At 46.5% G+C, this 18,893-nt stretch overlaps 1 protein-coding gene across 2 annotated transcripts; it reads right to left on the reverse strand.

Moving 5' to 3' along the window:
* Positions 1-5,578: 5,578 nt before the first annotated feature.
* LOC115399649 (amine sulfotransferase-like) lies at positions 5,579-8,170 on the reverse strand. Of its 2 annotated transcripts, XM_030107162.1 has the most exons (8): positions 8,094-8,170; positions 7,248-7,412; positions 6,873-7,081; positions 6,633-6,759; positions 6,259-6,353; positions 5,949-6,117; positions 5,871-5,879; positions 5,579-5,726 (listed from the first exon to the last, which is right to left on the reverse strand). In XM_030107162.1, the coding sequence occupies exons 2-8, from the start codon at positions 7,399-7,401 to the stop codon at positions 5,722-5,724; spliced, it is 768 nt and encodes a 255-aa protein (XP_029963022.1). In that variant the 5' UTR covers positions 7,402-7,412; positions 8,094-8,170; the 3' UTR covers positions 5,579-5,721. The 2 variants fall into 2 exon arrangements, with proteins under 2 accessions (XP_029963022.1, XP_029963021.1); XM_030107161.1 differs by having other exon boundaries at positions 5,579-5,879.
* Positions 8,171-18,893: the final 10,723 nt, after the last annotated feature.

The raw sequence follows: 18,893 nt of genomic DNA on the forward strand, positions 1-18,893 counted from the left end.
AACGTGCCAGCTGCTCTGTGGCAATGGGCACCTCTGATTTATGGTTCTGTAAACGCAAACAGTCATTGTCCATATTCAGAGAAGAAAGGAGGGAAGGCGGGAGGGGAGACGGAGGCGGACGGGGGAGTCTTGGACGCCTGCCCTCCAAATATGATTTTATCTTCGGAAGTCGGCGGCCCTGTCCCGCAGGCATTGTCCCGCGTCCCTCCCTCCCCGCCTCTCTTGTTCTGCCCATATTCCTCACCTAGTCTGTGCTCCATGGAGCAGCGCTTTTTGATCTCAGTGGGCTTCAAAGCAGTCTGGGGCCACAGGGTCTCCAGCATTGTGCGTGCAGACCATGGCTTTGGGGACGGCCCATCGCTAGCATTGTATTATCACTCAGGGTTGAGGTGTGCGTGCACTAAACCGTGCACGGCTCACAGCTTATATGTTCATAAAAAAAAAAAAAGAAAATCAAACTGGGCTGCTTGGATAAATCATCCATTATCCGTGTGAGATTAAATCTTTCTGATCCAATAATAAACTGGAAAACAACCAAGAGCCTGTCACAAAGTCAGCCCTCCCGCCTTATTTGTATTTACCTGCGTGTGTGTGTTTGTGTGTGTGTGTGTGTGTGTTTGTGTTTGTGACTGATGGAGCTGTGCAGTCTGTTGGCCGGGCTCTGGGGGTCTGTTGACGTGTCTATCGCTGACAGAACCAGACTATGGATTACCCCGCTCATTAATCACCATCAGCGTGGCAGCTCGTGCGCGCTCGCTTCGCCCGCACTGCACACCGGCGGTGGCGTACATGCGAGCGGCCCCGCGCGAGCTCGCGCAAAGCACGCCTCCTCCTCCTCCTCCTCCTCCTCCTCCGCGCACATAAATCTCTCCACACACAGACGGAGTAGTTGTGACAGCTACTGGCCACCAACCTGTCCGCAGCCTAATCTCATTAGCGTCCTTCTGGCATCTGGGCCTGTTCTGCTGAGGGACGGCCCGTGATGGAGTGAAGAAGACAAGGCGTTCAAGCGTATAATAACGTCTAAATCGTCTGGCCTCCACCAGCAGGTCCTCTTCATTTTTTTTTCTCCGTGATTCTTCGTGGAATCGATCAGAGCTCGTTGTTCTCGGGGTTGAAGCAAGGCAGCATCAGCTTGGCAGAAGTGATGGAGAGGGTGTAGCGGCGGCTGGCGATGTCCCTCACTCCTGCAGCGGGCCTGTCCTGTCCTGTCCTGTCCTGTCCTGTCCCGTCCTGTCCCGTCCTGTCCTGTGTGGTCCTGGAGAGCAGCGCTGTACCTGTCAGTGTTGTGCAGATGGGCTCCGGCTCCCTCCGGTACCTGGGCTAAATACCCGTCATTAATCACCACATAAAGCCTCCCCCTGCGGGACTTGCCCCAGGTTAGACCACATCAAGAAATAAATTGGCTGAAAAATGGCTCTGGACGAAGGGTCTCTCCCCAGAGAGGACGAGGGAGAGGAGAGGAGAGGAGACAAGTCCTGCTCAAGCCCACTAAGTGATCTGTCAGCCAGCTAAGCGACGCCATCATTCACTCGGCCCCTATCGCGTTCCCGCGGTGCCGACAATCTCGGCTGTTTGCTTTCAGATTTGCACACATTCATCTTCTTTATTTGCCAGAGTGGGTTCACGCTCAGACAGAGGGCTGGGCTTTAACGCTTTGAGTGTGGGGGCCTTCGGCTCCATCAGGCTTTGAATAAACATTCCTGGAAGACGGCACGATAACCAGAAAACACCAGAGGACCTTCTTTTTTTTCTTTTTTTTAAGTTCAAGCACAAACTCTGTTGCAAATTCAGATGTAAAACCTTCCTGAAATAACTCTTTCTTTTTCCTCCGTCCACTATAAGGTCATGACCTTATCTCGAAACCACAGTGCTTCAGGCCTCCACACTGATTTAGAAGCCAATAACTCCTGAAAAGCTAAATTGGGATGTTGCTCTCTGTCATCCAGATGTCTGTCAGCAGGAGAAAGAACTTTCTCAAGTCAGCATCTAATCCATCAATTCACTCAATGGAAATATGTGAACAGAACATGCAACAATCATAAAACCAAGGAAATACGGCAATCCAAAGCACTAAAAACAGCGTGAGCAGCTGAAATCATGTCAATCTAAAGCTGACGAAATCACAGATAAGGTCAAGGACGTGTTGTCGTCCAGCGTCCCGGACCCGTCCACCTCGGAGCGGCGTGTCCGCGGCTGTCCAGCCTGATGATTAATGACCGAAGGGATTCCCCCGGTCAGCCGCTGAACCTCTGCCCCGTCGACACCGGACCACCTTTCACTGTGTCCAGCGGCAGCGCCGAGCTCCGCCGAGCCTCGGCGCTGGCGGTCGCAGATCTTGACCATTTTGTTTTCCTGTGATCTTTTAACAACTTGCTTCAAATTGCTCTCGATGCATCGAAAAGCCCCGACATGTTCAGAGCGCTGGCATCTGACTCTGTATGTTCTGGTTAAAATAAGCTCCAGCAGCTAAAACACAATGATGCATCAGCGATAATAAAATCATGAATTGTATGAAAGGGGCAGTTGAGCATAATGAGAGTTTTTATTTGGGTTGTCATCAAATTTTATGCAGTCAGCTATATTTCAACAAATGCTTTATTGGGCTATTTTGACACATTAGATTAGTGCATTATAAACCACGCCAAGATTGCTTCTATACATGTGTGCGCCTGTAACGACAATAAATCTTCATATAATATTTTTACACATGGAAGATATGTTCAAGTCTGCCAATATTTATACCTTTTTGACACCAAACCACCACTTTCCTTCGCATATATCTAATTATAGGCTTGTTTTAAAAGTTCGCGAGTTTATCACAGCGCTTTTGTTGTGCGCTAAGTGATGGTTGGAATGCACATAATCTGCACATAAAATGAACACTGCACAGAGAAAAAGCAACAAAAAGCAAATCGCTTTCTTTAACCAAATGCAACCACTGCCTGAAGCTGAAACGGCTTCAGATGTTAGTGGGATGTTAGTGGAGCTATTGACTATTTTTTTTTCTCCCCAGAATACAATGCAGTGAATGCTCATACTCTGAATCGGTCAAGTTTTCTTTCATGTCTCCTGACCTCGTTTGTCGGTGTTGCTGAAACATGGACTTTACCTCAGCATCTCTGGGCATCACACGGTGACACAAAGAGCCGTAAACGGGCATGGCGGAGCACCGCGGCCCTTTATGTATCTTAAAAAGAGCAGCGTGGTGAGCGGCCAGGTTATGCTCCTCCATTCTTCTCATTCTTCCCTCGCCAGAGCGGTCGGTGTCAGTAGGAGATGGCGGGACAATGGAGGTGATCCCTCTGATCTCAGGGCTTCTATTGTGACTCGCCGTATTATTAATGTTCATCTCTGAGAAAAGCCGCGGCCTCTGGCACGCCGAGTCTGCATCGCTCTGTCATTTTCTCTCTGCTGGACTTCCTCTCTTCTCGCCGTGGTATTTTACGGCCTTTCCCCTGGTGGGATCTTTCTCCCAGCGTGCACGAGGAGGGACGACATGAAAGATCAGCACAAAGTCAAACCATTGATTTTGTTTGCTTGTTTATGAGACGCACTTTTTCAATCTTTCTGCCCCTGGTCTCCCGCGGAATGAGAGAGGCGGTCGCTCATTCATCAGCGGTCCTCGGGGTCGCCGATGCCTTGCTGTGTCATGCTTGGGGTCAGGCTTCCTCCACCGCGGGCTCAGAGTAATCATTAACCTCTGGGGATTGTCCAGCGGCTCTCTGATCATCAGGGACCTCTGAGCGTCGGTCCAGGCCGTGTCGAGGCGGCCGAGCGAGGAAGAAGAGGCCTGAACACCGACCGAGTCTCTCTCCATGCAGCCCGGATCATGAGCCACTCTTCTGTCTCTTCATTAAACATCTCTGGGAATTTTCCTGGTTAAAGAATTTTATATTTCTCAACAGGAAGATTTCAGATGTAGAGCAGAGTGTTTTCTTCTTGTCTATGATATGGCTGAATAACCTTCTAATTAACCCCTGAAAGGGACCGTGTTTAGTAACATCTGCATTTCTTCCAATTTCCTATTTTCAAACTAATGTTTTTAACTTCATGCAATTAATGATTAATAAAGATACTTTATTTTTCTGCTTAATGCGCACACATTAGCAGCATATCCACTGTCAAACACATGCCCCCAATGCTGCTAGTTAGTCATATATAAGGCACTTTTTCTGTACATTTCTACAATTAAATAGTAGCACATGATCAGAAATGCATAGGCAGTCTTTAAGCACAACCAAGTTTCAAATTGTATTTTTAGTTAGATTAATGCAATTAAACAAACTTTATTAAATAAAAATGTAAAATGTTTGTTTATCTGATTAGTCTTATTGCTGGACTGTGGTACAGGGTTTAATTTTTCCTCACAGATGTGATGAAATAAAACTCTCCCCCTGACCTTCTCGATGTAAACATCCCCGATCACTCACGGATGTGTCCCATGCCTTCTGCGGCGCTCCCAGCCGGACCCCCGTGTGTGATATAACCAGGGAAAAGTGTTTTTTTTTTTTTTTTTTCATCATGGGAAGAGCAGGGCTTGGACGTTCTCTAACATAAACCCCGCCACCTCAACACGGAGGTAATTTACGCCGCCGCCGTGGCATTGTGGCCCACCGAGCCTTTGTGATGCGGCGAACAACACGTCCTCTAAAGATGTTTGGGTTTTGTGGGAAATAAATCGCGCGGTTCCTCCGCCGTCCGGCTCTATATCATATTCGGCTGGCTTGTCGGTGCCACGGCGGTGGTGAATGGGCCGCCGGAGGCCCAGCCACTGGCGGGTGGTCTGACACGGAAAGGTTAAATATGGTTCAGCCATGGACTCCCTCAAAGGGCCCGGCTGTTAAAAAAATAAGTTATGTGGGCCGTCCGTCTTCACGCAGTCAGGAAATTGACAATACTGGCGCAGTGAGGCACAAGGCTGTCCCAACGCTGAACTTCATGCTTGACCGTCCAGCTGAAAAGAAAGAGTCACAACATCACTTGTTTCCGGCGGATTTATTGACGACTCATCAAAGCCTCGGCAGAGCAGAATGCGTAAAACCATGATGGTTAAACTCACTGAACACCTCCGAACCGCCACAACCTTGAACTCAGCGGCAGAAAATGAAACCTTGGGAATAGAGACACTGCGCTGATGCTCCACACACACCGTTATGGTGAGTTATTGTCCAATTCTATTGTTAAGTGAATATTTATTTCTACTTTGCATTCAAGGGTCAGTTCTCTGAAACCATAGAAAAGCGTGTTTTCGCTCTGTGGTGATATGTTGCTCTTTCTTTTCCCCTGCACCTCCACCAAGCCCTGCTCGGATTATTCATTTCCTCCCTCCTCCAACTTTCCTCCATACTAGATCTGAACGTGAATACATTTAAATAATGCAATTATTCAAACACAAAGCAGAAATCGTTTAATTTAACTGCTCCGGCAGTCTGTTTCTCCCCTCTGCTGCGCATATGTCTTCTTCTTGTCACAGTTCATTCCTCAAAAGTTGCTTCACAGGGAAATTTAAATCAGGTTTGTACATTACTCGCTGGCTTGAATCAATTCACATTTCACTTTTTCAGAGGAAGACTTTATTTGGTGAAAATCGCTCCATGCAATGCAGTGCCGCTTCAAATTTCTACGTTTACTTTAAAATGCTCTGAAGACGCGTGGTTTATTGCCGAAGACCCCAGTGACACAACATTTCAAGTGAAAACGCCTGGCCAGTTCACAATGTCACACTGGATAAGAGAGGAGTGAAATGAGGGTCTTGATCTATGGCTGGATTTCCCAAACGCAGGTCAAAGGAAAGCCGGTCATTTTTTCTTGGAAGAGTCGATCAAACTGCTCATTCTGGGCCACCGTGAAGAAGTTCTTCCACTCACCTGCCGTGCCTGCACAGACAAAACACACGGAGAGGTGAGCTTGCTGTTCTTCAGTAGAGAAACGGTGCAGGAACAAACCTTTGCGCATGGTGGTCTGCTTGTAGTCCACGTCATGGTCTTTGTAGTTTGCTTTGGGGTTCCTCTTCATGTTGGTAAAGGTGGACTTTTCCACGATGTGATCGATGGCTTCATCCGTCAAATCTCTCCCCAGGAAAGCACAAATCTTCAGAACTTCCCCTTTGAGGTCCTGTCAGGCATAGATGTTTTTAAATATTTCCAAAAAATGTGTAATCTTTTAGACAGAATCTTTCCTGTTATCTCTCAGTTGAAAACTCTGATCTATGTGCAGCATGTATTGCTCTTGGAGAAAACAAAGATGATTCACCACCTTCAACATGCTCTCGTAGTTCACGAAGTGGATGTTCAGTTGGTCTCGTGCAGAGATATATTCTCTGAGGTGGTCGAACCATGATCCCATGTACACTGTCAAAGAAATGAACTGTATGTCAGAAGCACTCCAACTTCTTCTCTGTAGAGTCTGATCTTTTTTTTCTGAAGATTTGTTGTATCTTCCGAAGAAACTAACTTAGAACAACTAAGCTGAATTTCTACAAATTGACTGATTGCAACACAAAGTGAATAAAGCAACCAACAAGCTAAAGCGATAGCTTCCAGCTAAACTACATAAAGAGGATCAAAATACTTGTCCTGCATATATTCCACACAGATATCCATTTGACCCGGTCAGCTACCTGAACCTACCATCGCCGTCCAGGAACTGCTGAAAGAAATCCTCGAAGCTGCGAGGCGTCTCCAGAAAAACCCAGCTCTGAGCAAAGTGGTACAAAGACACCAGCACGTCCTTGGGGTTCCTCCAAACGTACACAATCTGACAGAAGAAGGCGCAAAGGCTTCAGTTTTGTGAATTTGGTGTTTTGGATTTGAATTAAATATTCACAGTACATGCTTCAATATGTATTTAAAACTGTATGATATTACAACCTTCACTTGCTTTTCTCTGACTCCAAGAGGAAGCATATCAGGCGGCAGATGTGTGCCGAAAAACCGAGGATCTGGCCTCTCCCGGCAAGGATCGTCTTTGGCTCTCTCCTCTATGAAGGGAACTCGAGCCCTGTTGTCTGCATCTTCCGCCCGTTCCGGATGGGCAGCGTCCATGATCCCCACCAGGATCTGCTGCATCCACGCCGTGCCTTCAGAGCGAAGAAATCACGGCATAGTCGTCACAGAAAGAAAAACCCCGATTCAAATCTTAGCTGGATCAATACTGACATTAACTGTTAACAGTTTCATCTGCCTTCCACTTCTTAATGTTTCAAATGTAAAGGAGAAAAACTGAAAGCAACACAAGGAGCCGACCTGACTTTGGGTATGTGATGATGAAGATGTCCGTGGGGCGGATCTCGAAGTCCAGGAGAGCGTCGATGTCGCTGGGTAGCATGTTGCCACCTGTCAGAAAGTTTCTCCGCTTGTGCCTGAACAGGTACGGGTTCACCAAGTCCAGAGACTCCATTGATGCTCAAACTGCAGAAATGCAAGCGAGCAGGTTACTTCGTAAATCTGGTTGCTCAAATCATCCACTGGGATAATGCAAAATGAGGCTGCATACCATTCATTCGTCGTCTGCAGAAGAAAACCTGTTGTCAGGCACATTTTGGGTCAGCCTCACTTCATTAAATTGATGTAAAAAATTATCTTTTAAGACTGAAAACTGTACTAATGGATGACAATTTAACTATCTGTGTTAAAAAAAAAAAAAAGGAACAAGTTGAATAAAAAAAAAAGTTTCCAATTTTGATTCCTGGAGCAAGAAAAAATTAAGCTTTTAGATATTAGATACAGTCAATGCAGGTTTACAGTGTCTGTCTTCACACTAATGTTTACAAAAGTCAAAACAAAATGCAAGATGAAGACATAAATTCTGCCTTCTTTACAGTTACTGAACATAATTGATCACTGGAATAGTATCTCTTTAGCAATCAAAGGAACAAAAATAACTTCAAAATGTCCCAAATTAAATAATGACAAACACAATGATTCAGATTATGACAAAAATATTGGCTGGAAAAAATAAAACCATAACCTATAACGATACAGGATAAACAAACTAAATGGTAATCTTCAGTTTTATTTTAGGTTTTTCTGCATATTTCTATCACATTAAGGAAACATTTTCAGTTCAGAGTTGTTGCATTTTCTACTTACATGAGCACAGCAGTCGACAACGTGAGCAGGAGTATTAGAGGCGCTGCCGACTCTCCTCAAGCGGACTGATACCGAAGCCATCCAGCAGTTGATTTTTGTGTACAGGATGTATTCAGTACACCACGTCAGTTTAAAACACAGGTCAGGACTGGAGTTCTGTAGCGTCAGCTGCCACTCCCACGTGAATAATGTACACAATCAAACTTTGACAGCTGTCAGGTTGTACCTGACTAATGATGCTTCCAGTCACAATCTGCAAAAGGATAATTTAGCTGTCTTCACTGGAGCATCGTTAAAAAAACCTGGAAAGCTTGTTCTTCCTGTAAGTGAATTCAGTTGGAAACATTTCACAACTTCAAGTCGAATCATGCATTTACGTCTACTGGCATTAATACAGACATGATCAGTGTGTATCAACTGAAGTTAGAGGATGAAGAAACACTGACGAAAATGTAATAAAAAAAAAAAAAAGAAAACAAAGCTTCCTTCCAGAGCTGCATTCACGGAGGCAGTGGGAACTCCTCGTGCATCTTCTCAAGGACGCTTGATGCTGCAGTAAATAATTTCCATATTTATTTCATGGAAATATTAGAAGACAATAGGAATTGAACTTTTAGGAACTAAGGACGCTTGCACATGTTGAAAACTGGCTCGGAAAGAAATAACGACTGCACTGACAGTTAAAGTTTTTCTACTGCAGGGGACACGGGTGGGAGTTAGGTATGAGGTTGTGTGTGTGTGTGTGTGTGTGTGTGTGTGTGTTTGTGTGTGTGCTCAGGCGGTGACATGGGATGGGAAGGATCTTCAAAGCCCCTGAAGAGGTCCCTGGCCCCCCACCGCAGCCTTGTTCACATGAGAATCAATCTGGTGCCAGTGTTTGATGTGAACCGCAGATAAAAGAAAGGAAACAAAGAGTGACAGCGGGGAGATATGGAAAGATGGTTCAGAAGCAGACAGGGAGATTAATGGGTGAGGCAGATAAAAAAAAAATAAAATGTAGAGGTATGAAGGCATGCCTGAGGCCTGTGCTAACTGAGGACAGGCCAGAGATGTGCTGTGTGTGTGTGTGTGTGTGTGTGTGTGTGTGTGTGTGTGTGTGTGTGTGTGTGAAGAAGACTGGGTCTGTCAGCATCTGAGTCAATGCTAAATATCACAGATAGATTCTAAATGAAGGCAAAAGGAAGAAAACAAACAGGATGATTGACAGAAACATGCATGTAGGAGGGCAAAGTGAGCGACTGGCTGTGTTTCAGTCAAATACAGACAATCCATTGGTCAGTCCGACATCAGAGGGCAGGAGAAGGTTCAAAGCCGGCGTGGAGGCCACCAGTGCGACGTCTCCGTCCACAGTCCCTCTGTGACGCCAGGAGCTCCGATTATCATCACAATGCAAACTGCATTATCATCACCTCCATCACCATCATCGTGACAAATGGAAATCACCTTCAGCCTTCAGCCACGCGGCTTTCTGATGTGAACGTAGAATCTCCCTCCACAATTTTACGGAAACATCCTCAAACTCAGGCGCAGATAAATCAGCACAAGAGCCTCGTAGTAAATCAGAAGCTCCCGTCTCAGACCGAAGACAGCCGGGGTCTCCCCCTTCCAGCCTCCATCAGCCGGTCGTCATGCTCCTCACGGAACAGTGCAGGAATGTTGTTTTATTTGTATTAAGTTGAACAGAAAAGTCAGAGCTCTGTTATCTCGGGCCGTACGGGAACAATGAGAGGCGGAGAGAGCGGCTTTCGGGTCTTTTCTTGTTTTTATTTCAGTCGAAACAGGCTGGGACATTGTTGTTCTTTCTGCTAATTAAGCTGTTAGAGCGAGAGGCTGGTCTGACAGGGCCCTGCTTGGCGGGGAGGCCGGGAGTCAATGGGCCGGAGCTGAACAGGAGACATTTACGGGCTGCCTTAAGCCATTGTTTCCCCCCGTCGAGGATCTTTTCAGGCTGGCCGCCTCTGTCTCAGTGACCTGTACAATGAGAAGAATGCCACTCCGAGAACCCGGAGTCGGCCACAAAGAGCCGCCCTGCAGAATGAGGATTTCACGGCACTGGGCCGAATCCGGACGCTGCCAAGACGCCGCGGAGAGTTCCCACTTCTTCTGGCCATCGGAGTGTCTGTGTGCGTGCCTGCGCGCGCGTGTGCACGTGACACAGGTAAGTTTAACTGCAGCAGCAAAAGGAACGAGTCACTCTTGCACACCACCCCAGTGCAACTAAAGTTTATATTTCCAATTAGTATGCATCGGAAAAAAAATAATCAGATCGGGCTTTAATCAACTCTTTCTCCAAGTTTGTCCGGCAGCAGTTGTTTCAGCCACCTGTTCCTGCAACAGAAGTTGTCGCCCAACCTTGCAGATTAAACAGGTGAGATTAAGGCAAAGCTCCGGGCAGCTTGCAGAACATCCCCTAACACTGGCGACAAAAACACCCCTTCTGTGAGCGCGCTCGTGTGATTGCGCCGCTCCATTTGATGGTCATCCAAGCGTCTCTGTGTGTTTACTTGGACTCCGAGGCGGACCCTTCTTCTCTCGCCGAGTCACAGAGCTCCGTCGCTGGCCTGAAGATTGGTTTGTGATCTGCTTAGTTGTCGCAGAAAAAGTTTCTTTTTTCAAATTGTGTGTTGTTGGTTTTTTTTTTTCGACTGACTTAAAACAAACCATTTTTGTGTTCACGCCACCTGCTTATGTCTTATCAGCGTGCCAGTTTCCGCTCCTTTAGCAACTGCCATGTGTTGTCGTAATGTAACTCCATTTACCACAAAGTGTTGAACAGCACTTTCAGACGAGCGCGCGCCTCGCACAACAAAGCGGCCCAATTATAGAGCCATTTATGTGTTTGTCAGGGGCTTCAAATGGGCACTGGTTTCTCGGGGTAGCCATATTGGCGAGGTCAGGCGCAGCATCTAAAAAGGCAGCTTTATTACAGAACAACTCATCCCTCTCTTAGATGAACGCCCAAGAAGAAGAAAAAAAAAATGACAAAAAAGGGAAGAAATAAAAAATGACAACTTTGTTCTTTACAACAGTTTGGCTCGGGCTGCCTGTCTGGCTGCTCTGCGGAGCGCAGCAGCATGTGTTTCAGGGATTGTTCTGGAAAGGGGAGTGCAGAAACAGCAGGGAGCAGAAGACAAACAGGCAATTCGTGACTCATTAAACACGGCGACGGTGGCCAGCACAGTGGAGGGGTGTGAGGACCCGCGTTCCAACCGGGCGATAAACCCCCCCCGTACCAGCTGGAGCAGGCATCTGTCAGCCGCACGCCGCACCACACCACGCCGCCGATTATCAGCAACAAGCCATATCGAAGTGACCGGCCGCCGCCGTTTTCAAACGCCGTGCGCTTACGTAACCGCCCCGGCTGGCGTACGTGGGACAGCCGGGTCCACTGGCTGCTGCTGCTGCAAAGTTTCACACCCCAAGTCTGAAGGAAGCAAAGTAAGACTCTAATCTTGCCCTATCAAAAGTAAGAACTTCTTTATTTATAAATAAAGCATAATAATATACAGTAGTGAATTGAGCAGCTTTGTATGCTTAGTCATGTAGCATAAAGAAACAACATGGTTTCTTGATTTTCAGTCTTGTTTGGTGCTGTTTGAAAAATATATAGTACATCTTGTTTCACTGTGAAATAAATTTCTTACCTGTCCTGCACCAGTCGTCAGGTACAGGTGATGCTAAATGTTGAACATATGGGACATTTACAAGCTAAAGAGCCAGATGTTTTTCCTCGGAAGGCGGTGCATTCGTCAGTTAATAGCTTAATAGTGATGAATTACTCCACGGGAATCTTATTCATAGGTACTAAATCTGTTCCTGCTCAAACTTGTGCGGTTTTGAAGTCGCCGGGTTGAAACGCCGGAGTCCCCCCCCCCGGCGGTGTGACGGGATGTAAACTGGAGCTTCTGGCTTCTTGACGAACTATTTATGTTTCCATCTGTCTCGCGAAGGACAAAGACATTTCAAAACGGGGTCTTCTCGCCGAAAGATACGAGGCACTAAACCAGCCACCAACCAGCACCACGCAACTCAATAATAACTCATGACACGGTGGATGCAAGGTAGTGAAAAGACCCCCACCCCCACCCCCCACCCCACCCCCACCCCGCCTGGAAAAGCTCAACATCAGCACAACTTCGCAACGAGGTAAAAGTTTGCTCCCAATAGAATTTAACGAGCTGCTAACAGCCTAATTAAATGCTGAGAGCAGATAAAAGCATGAAATATAGATAAGCTGGAATCGCTGCCTATAGCTCGGCAGTGCGTGCAGAGGAAGGCAGCGATGTCTCCTAAAACCACGATCAGCAGAGCGACTGAGCCTCGCCGCGCCGCGCCCTCCACCAGGCCGTGAATGTTTAATAAGAAAAGGACGGGGAACATGCCGCCCCACAATCCACGAGTAAGACCCAGTCGCACGCCAGAGGAGCAACATATTAAGGAAAAAAAAAAAATGCAACTTTCACTGAAACGCCGTCGTTAATGTGATGCTTCAGAAGCTCACGGCGTCGAACTGAGGGACCGGGGCTTTAACGGCGCTCGTGGTGTGACAGAAGGGGCCTTTCCCTCTCCTCGCCAATGGTAGCCAGGGCTGTAATTCTGACTTTAGCAGTCTTTACGACTCCCTCTCCTCATTTCTCTGGAATATGAAAACATCAGCATATGGCTGCTGACAGAGCCGAGGCTAAGAAGTCAATTTCCCTTAAGTAACATTGGGACAGGGGTGACATTCACTTTGGTACGGCCCCCCTGGCTCAGAAAGAGGACAGAAGCGAGACAGGAAGAGAGACAGAGAATCCAGATGGCGAGCTGCAGCAGGACGGGGAGATTCAGAGGAGAAGACGGCGCGGGACAGAAGCGGTCCGGCTCTCATTTTTCGGAACCAGAAGCTCTTCTCTGCCGCTCGGTCTCGGTGCGTTCAGTCTGCAGTTCACAGGGTTTCATGCGGCTACCAGGAACAGAAAATCTGTCCGTCAGCTGCCAAAGGTTCCAGCTCCGCTCCATTCCTCCGAGCGCTCTTAAAAACCCGCTGTTTCACACCCATGAATTACGCCATTTATGGCCCTGGTTAAAATGGGCAGTTTCTGGGCATGCCGCATGTGCGCGCCTCTGCTTCTGTGTGAATGCGAGTCGTGCCATGTGGCAGATGGGAGGCAATATGGCACACCTCTGCCCAGACAGATGTGGCACAGCACATCCCAGCGAGCCGGGAGAGGGACCGGGAACCTCGGGAACATCTGGGCCTGCGGCAACCTTCACCCTCAGCCAGCAAGCTAACTTTACCTTGCTGTGCTGCTCAGGGCGGTGGAGGAGAGGAGCGGGGGGGGGGGGGGGGGGGGGGGGGGGGGGGGGGGGACGGCGGCGCCCGCAGTCCTTCACACCGCGTCTTCATCTCCGGCGACGTGTTGACAGACGCATGAGGAATCCCGCCTCCCCCAGTGAGGGCTGTCAATCAGTTGCTCTGTGGAGTGGAGCGCTGGGGCCGGTCCCAACATGGGCCTGTCATGGCCTGCTGCACAGGAGGATATTCCCACCACTCAGGGGGCAGCCGGCCTCGGACATACCGGGACGTATGTGACGGCCGACGCTGGGATGGAGTGCGGAAAAAACACGGGTCATCATGTCAAAGTAGATTCAAGCTTACGTCTGTGCTATCATGGAGACATTAGCTGACATTAGCAACACACATAATACTTCTAATTGAGAAGGCTCATTAGTCACTGAGATTTAGCTCTTTTACTACACTGACAACACCTATGTTGCTATTTTCCTTGACATCGCTCTGCATTTACACAGCAACCTTTTGAAAATGGTTTCTATAGATATGGCAGACATGCTGAGAATGGATGTAGTTTTCATTTTGGGCCACTAGTGGGTGCTGCTGTTTGTTTTTCTCATGAAACCACACCGTGCAGAGAACAATATGCTGTAAACATTAACAATGGCGAGTACACAGACATTTGTATGGACAGAAGAGCTACCAGATCCAGGAGAATCTGGACTGGGAGTCATGACACTCTGGTGGAAAACATTTCTGCTATTGTCCGTCTGAGCAGGAGAGCTCTTTACTACGGCTGCGCAGGAGTTTCCAGAAAGTTGTATTTTCCCTTGTTTCCACGTCGGAGCATTTTTAGAAAATTTCACTTTGGAAGCAATTTTTCGAAAGTTGTGTTTTCAATTACTACATTCTGATAATTGGACGTCGTCCTCACGCCTGACGCGCTCACAGCTCAGCTTTCCATCACAGCGTCACCACAGTAATACAGATGTGCACCAATTAAGTCTGGTTGAATAAATTGGAAAATAACACAAAGATCCTTCAGAGGTAACTAACGCCTCACTTTTAGTTGCAGTTTTAAAGGAATACTCCGAAGATTTTGGAGACACGCCCTTTCCGTGTTATTGACAAATTGAGACAAGCTCATAAATACCTTTTTTGTGTCTGTGCGTCCAGTGGCTGGATTCCAGCGGTTAGCATCATAGTTAGCTTAGCTCAATTGCTGGAGGTGAATAAGAGTCAGAGGCGGACTGACGAAAGTGGACAAAAAACTCTTTACAGTGGTCCAGGGGACGGCGTATTAGCACGTGAAGTAAATCTGAATGGTTATAAAACATTTTAAAAGACGTGTTTTCTTTTCAATCCGTAAAAATAATGTTTTTATACACACAGATCTGTACAAGCATAGTGCTCCACGGAAGGATATGCCGGCGCACAGCGGCCAAGTCTATGCTTCTACTGCTGTGCTCCGGTATATCCTTCCGCGGAGCACTGCGCATGCGCAGGTCTGTGTGTATCAAAATGTTATTTTAACAGATTGAAAAGAAAACACCTCTTTTAAAATGTTTTATAACTATTCGGATTTACTTCACGTGCTAATATGCCATCCCCTGGACCACTGGAAGGAGTATTTTGTCCACTTTCATCAGTCCAGCTCTGTCTCCTCTTCGCCTCCAGCAATTGAGCTAAGCTAACTACGATGCTAACAGCTGGGATACAGCCACTGGACGCACAGACACAAAAAAGGTACTTATGAGCTTATCTCACTTTGTCAATGATAGGGATAGGGCGTGGGTCCAAAATCTTCAGAGTATTCCTTTAACATGAAAAAATGTTCTTTTACTAGTCACATTCATTCATGAATCATTAGAATCCACAATCATAGCTTTCTATTCATGATTGCTGTGAAGGCAGGGAATGGAAAACCTGTTTGGGGATCCCAACAATACAAAAACAATGAGAAAAAAACAATTTTCATGAAATGACTGAAGTAGACACGAGATAAATTTTATTTGAGGCTTTATTCCCCAACTGAGCAATCACAATCTAGACTCAGCATTAATATTTTAGAACTGAGGTTTGTAGAGATTTTCAGTAGCAACAGAACTGCCATTACACCCAGCCAATACATTCAACAACTGATGGTAGCACAGACAGCAGTATTAGCTCTCTAATAAACAGAGAAAACACAGACACAGTACAACAGAATGAGTTCATTCAAACAAAATTACCCAATTACCTCAGTAATTGTATGAAATGTAAATTTACAACAAAGTCCAGTCATACTGTTCTCTGACGTGGTTCAGCTCATCAGGGTCTCTGGCAATCAGTCCTCTGCCACACCTTTCACCACTTCAGGATGGAACCTTCCACCAGCAGGTAACGCAGAAGAAAACAAAATTAATACAGACAGAAAGTGTAATGGTAGGCGACTTTCAGTGCATAAGTGTGTTCTCTCCGTTTAAAGAGTGGAACACGAAGAAACATACATTTAAGCACATAGTGTGTGTGGAGTGATGTGAAAAGTCTGGGGTGTGGCTGGAAGTGAGGAAGTGAGGTGAGTGAGTGAACGGCTTCACCTTCAGGATTAGTGTCTGTGAAGTCAAAAAGTGGCGGATCTGGAGTGGAAACATTTTCTTTTGTCTTTTCTTCATCAATCACACTTCAAAACATGAACAGAGGGAATCAGCTGCTTCATGTTTATTGTGATACTGTATGATTCTACATACTAATTAATTCCATTGGGTGATTTTCACTGTCTGAATGAACGTACCGTATATATGGGAATTAAAGGCGGTGTAGGCAGGATTTTGCTAGTCAATGCTAATTTTTCTGTTTTCTTTGGATTAAATGTTAGAGTATCCATTGATAATCCTTTAGGAGTGTAGTATAATTGCACTACCGCCAGGGCGCAGTGTTTCCATCTGTCTCTGTTCTGAGCTGAAAAGGATTCTCGACCGCTCCCGGTATGTTTGACCAATCAGAAGAGCCCCTGAGGCTCTATCCTGACTGGTCAAGGGGCGGCGCTTCAAAGCTCTGCTTCTCGTGAACGCGCATGAGGAAGTCCAGGCCCGCATACTTACCTGCCTCGTTAGCCATAACATCATCTAAAGGAGGACACTGTCTGTTTCTACTGTAATTCTTAAAAAAAAGGCTTTGACCCCAGGCCCGCCGTGAAAAGGTCACAGGTGAATCAACCCGCCGGCGCAGGCGGCCGTGACACTGCCGGCCCTGCTCGGCACCCCGAGGTGGGGACTCCGGGTTTCAAATCGCCATCTTGCGAAGGTAATCCTGCCTACGGCACCTTTAATGTAATATTTGTAAAATTTATCTTTAAAATGTTCAATATTTTGCATAAAGCTCAAGAACCTATCATAAAATGTGATTATTGACTATTATAGAAGTCGTAGGATTAAACAAATTTTATTTCCTATCCCTCTTTGAACATGTTAAACTAGATATATGTGCTGTAATTTTATTTCTATGTAAGTGTGAATGTCTCGGTTTTACTTTTGTATGTGTGTGTATATAATTTTTCTATCTATATTTTGTGTGTGCGTGTTTGGACATATCTGGAATGGATGGATGAAAACTTTTGATTTTTAGGGGCATATCATCAGTTGGCGCAGTTTACATTTGCTGGCCAGCACCACCTGATCTGAAGCCACATCTTTGAAAACTGCAGTTCGTCAACAAAAAAAAGCCGAAATACAGACTTCAGAAACGGCTGCATCTGAAACCAATTTAAGACTTTATGATTTCTTTATTTATCTGAAAACAACTTTCCCTCCTGCCAAGGTTGTGATGGCGAAAAAAAAAAAAAAAAAAGTTTTTGCGTTGCAGTTTCTCAGATAACACTCAGCGCCGTAATAACACACCGCAGCAGCCACTGGAGCTCAATTAAGCAATCGGAGAACAATTTCACAGTAGAGCAAACAACAGGTAATTAGCTGATTCTCCAGAGTGAGGCTGAAGCAGGAAGGACTGTTTCAGCTTCCCGTACGCTGGAGGACACACAAGACCCGGGACGGCGGTGTCCTCCGCATCCTGTCAGAGGTCAAAGGTTATATCACCAAAAGGTTGCGTTTCTGTCGTTTCCTGCCTGATGAAGAAGCTTTTGAGCGAATGAGAGAGGACATACGCCGGACGGAGGCGTCCTGGATTCCTGCAGACCGCGGCGCAGATGTCCTCCGGCTCCCACAAAACACGCTCAATATGGAGCGCATCCTCTCAAGCGCTCCTCACACATAAAACCATTCATTCAGATGGAATTTCAAACAAATTCTAATCCACATTCGCCGTATAAATGTAGGAGTTTATTTCCCTCTCGAGTGCAATTTAGACTAACATCGTATATTTACATTTGTTGGCATTATCGCGGTGAAAGTGTTGATGTGGAGCTTCCACACATTATCTGACTCACGCCCGGAACGTTTTCTTCTCCGCGAAACTGTGAATTTTTAATGATCTTTCTAATTTACAGCAGCTGTGTTTGTACTTACAAAAATAGTAACATTAAAAGAGCTATAATAACGTAATTAGTGTTTCTCGCAAAAAGTTTTCTCTTTTTTTAACGGTGCGTTGTCATTTTTCTTGTGTCTTGCACTCGTATCGGTCATCGTTACGCTTTGATTTCAATCGGAATTGAAATGAGAGTCTAAATTGGGTTTTATTTAGAGAGAGAATCTGATTCTTGAAGACATAACAGGAAGATAAATGTGGTGAAGTTATAACCTGGAGCCTTTTCTTGTTATAATTTCAGAGAGAAACCAGACCAGTGGATGCCTTCTTCAGCCCTCTCTTCCTCTCTCTCTCTCTCTCTGGTCTTTGAATAATTAGTGATGTGTGTCAATATTGTGGCCCATAGTAACCATATGGTGGGTGCAGGCAGACAGGCCATTGTTGGGAGCTGTGAAATATTGTGTATCCCTGCGAGGGCTGGAGCCAGCGGAGGCAGGAAGTGTTGTCGGGACTGACAGGGACATTGTGCGCCTGAATGGGCGAGTACCTCGGTGGCAGGGAGCACCGCGGACCCAGACAGAAAGTCTTGACCCTGGCGAGAAAGGCTGATTAGGCATGGTGCTGCAGGCCTCTCCTTCATCCACCCCCGCCGCCGCCGCCACCCCCCCTCTCCGCCCCAGCAGAGGCCGTTAGGGCCCGGGCAGAATACAACAAGGCCACTTAACTCAGCGACGCCTTTTCACTGCACACATAAAAACACTCATATATTCATGTCAGGGGTGGAGAGCAGAGGAGAGGGACGGGGGACTCGGGGCGGCAGTCAGTGTGTGTGAACTATGATGAGAGGGAGTCGTGTGTGATTTGTGGCGATGACAGAGTAACATGCAGCGTTTCAACCCAACCACTGAACTAATGTCTCTTTCATGGAGCAGAACAGAAAGCGATAAAACCGACTCTGTGGTTTTTGATCCCCCCCACCCACCTCCCCTTTATTTCATTTTATTTTTTTGAGCATTCCTGACTCGTATTAAAACATGCATCAAGTCTAAGTAATGTAATTAGCG

This window comes from Salarias fasciatus, chromosome 13, assembly GCF_902148845.1.
Source record: "Salarias fasciatus chromosome 13, fSalaFa1.1, whole genome shotgun sequence".
NCBI classification, from domain to species: Eukaryota; Metazoa; Chordata; class Actinopteri; order Blenniiformes; family Blenniidae; genus Salarias; species Salarias fasciatus.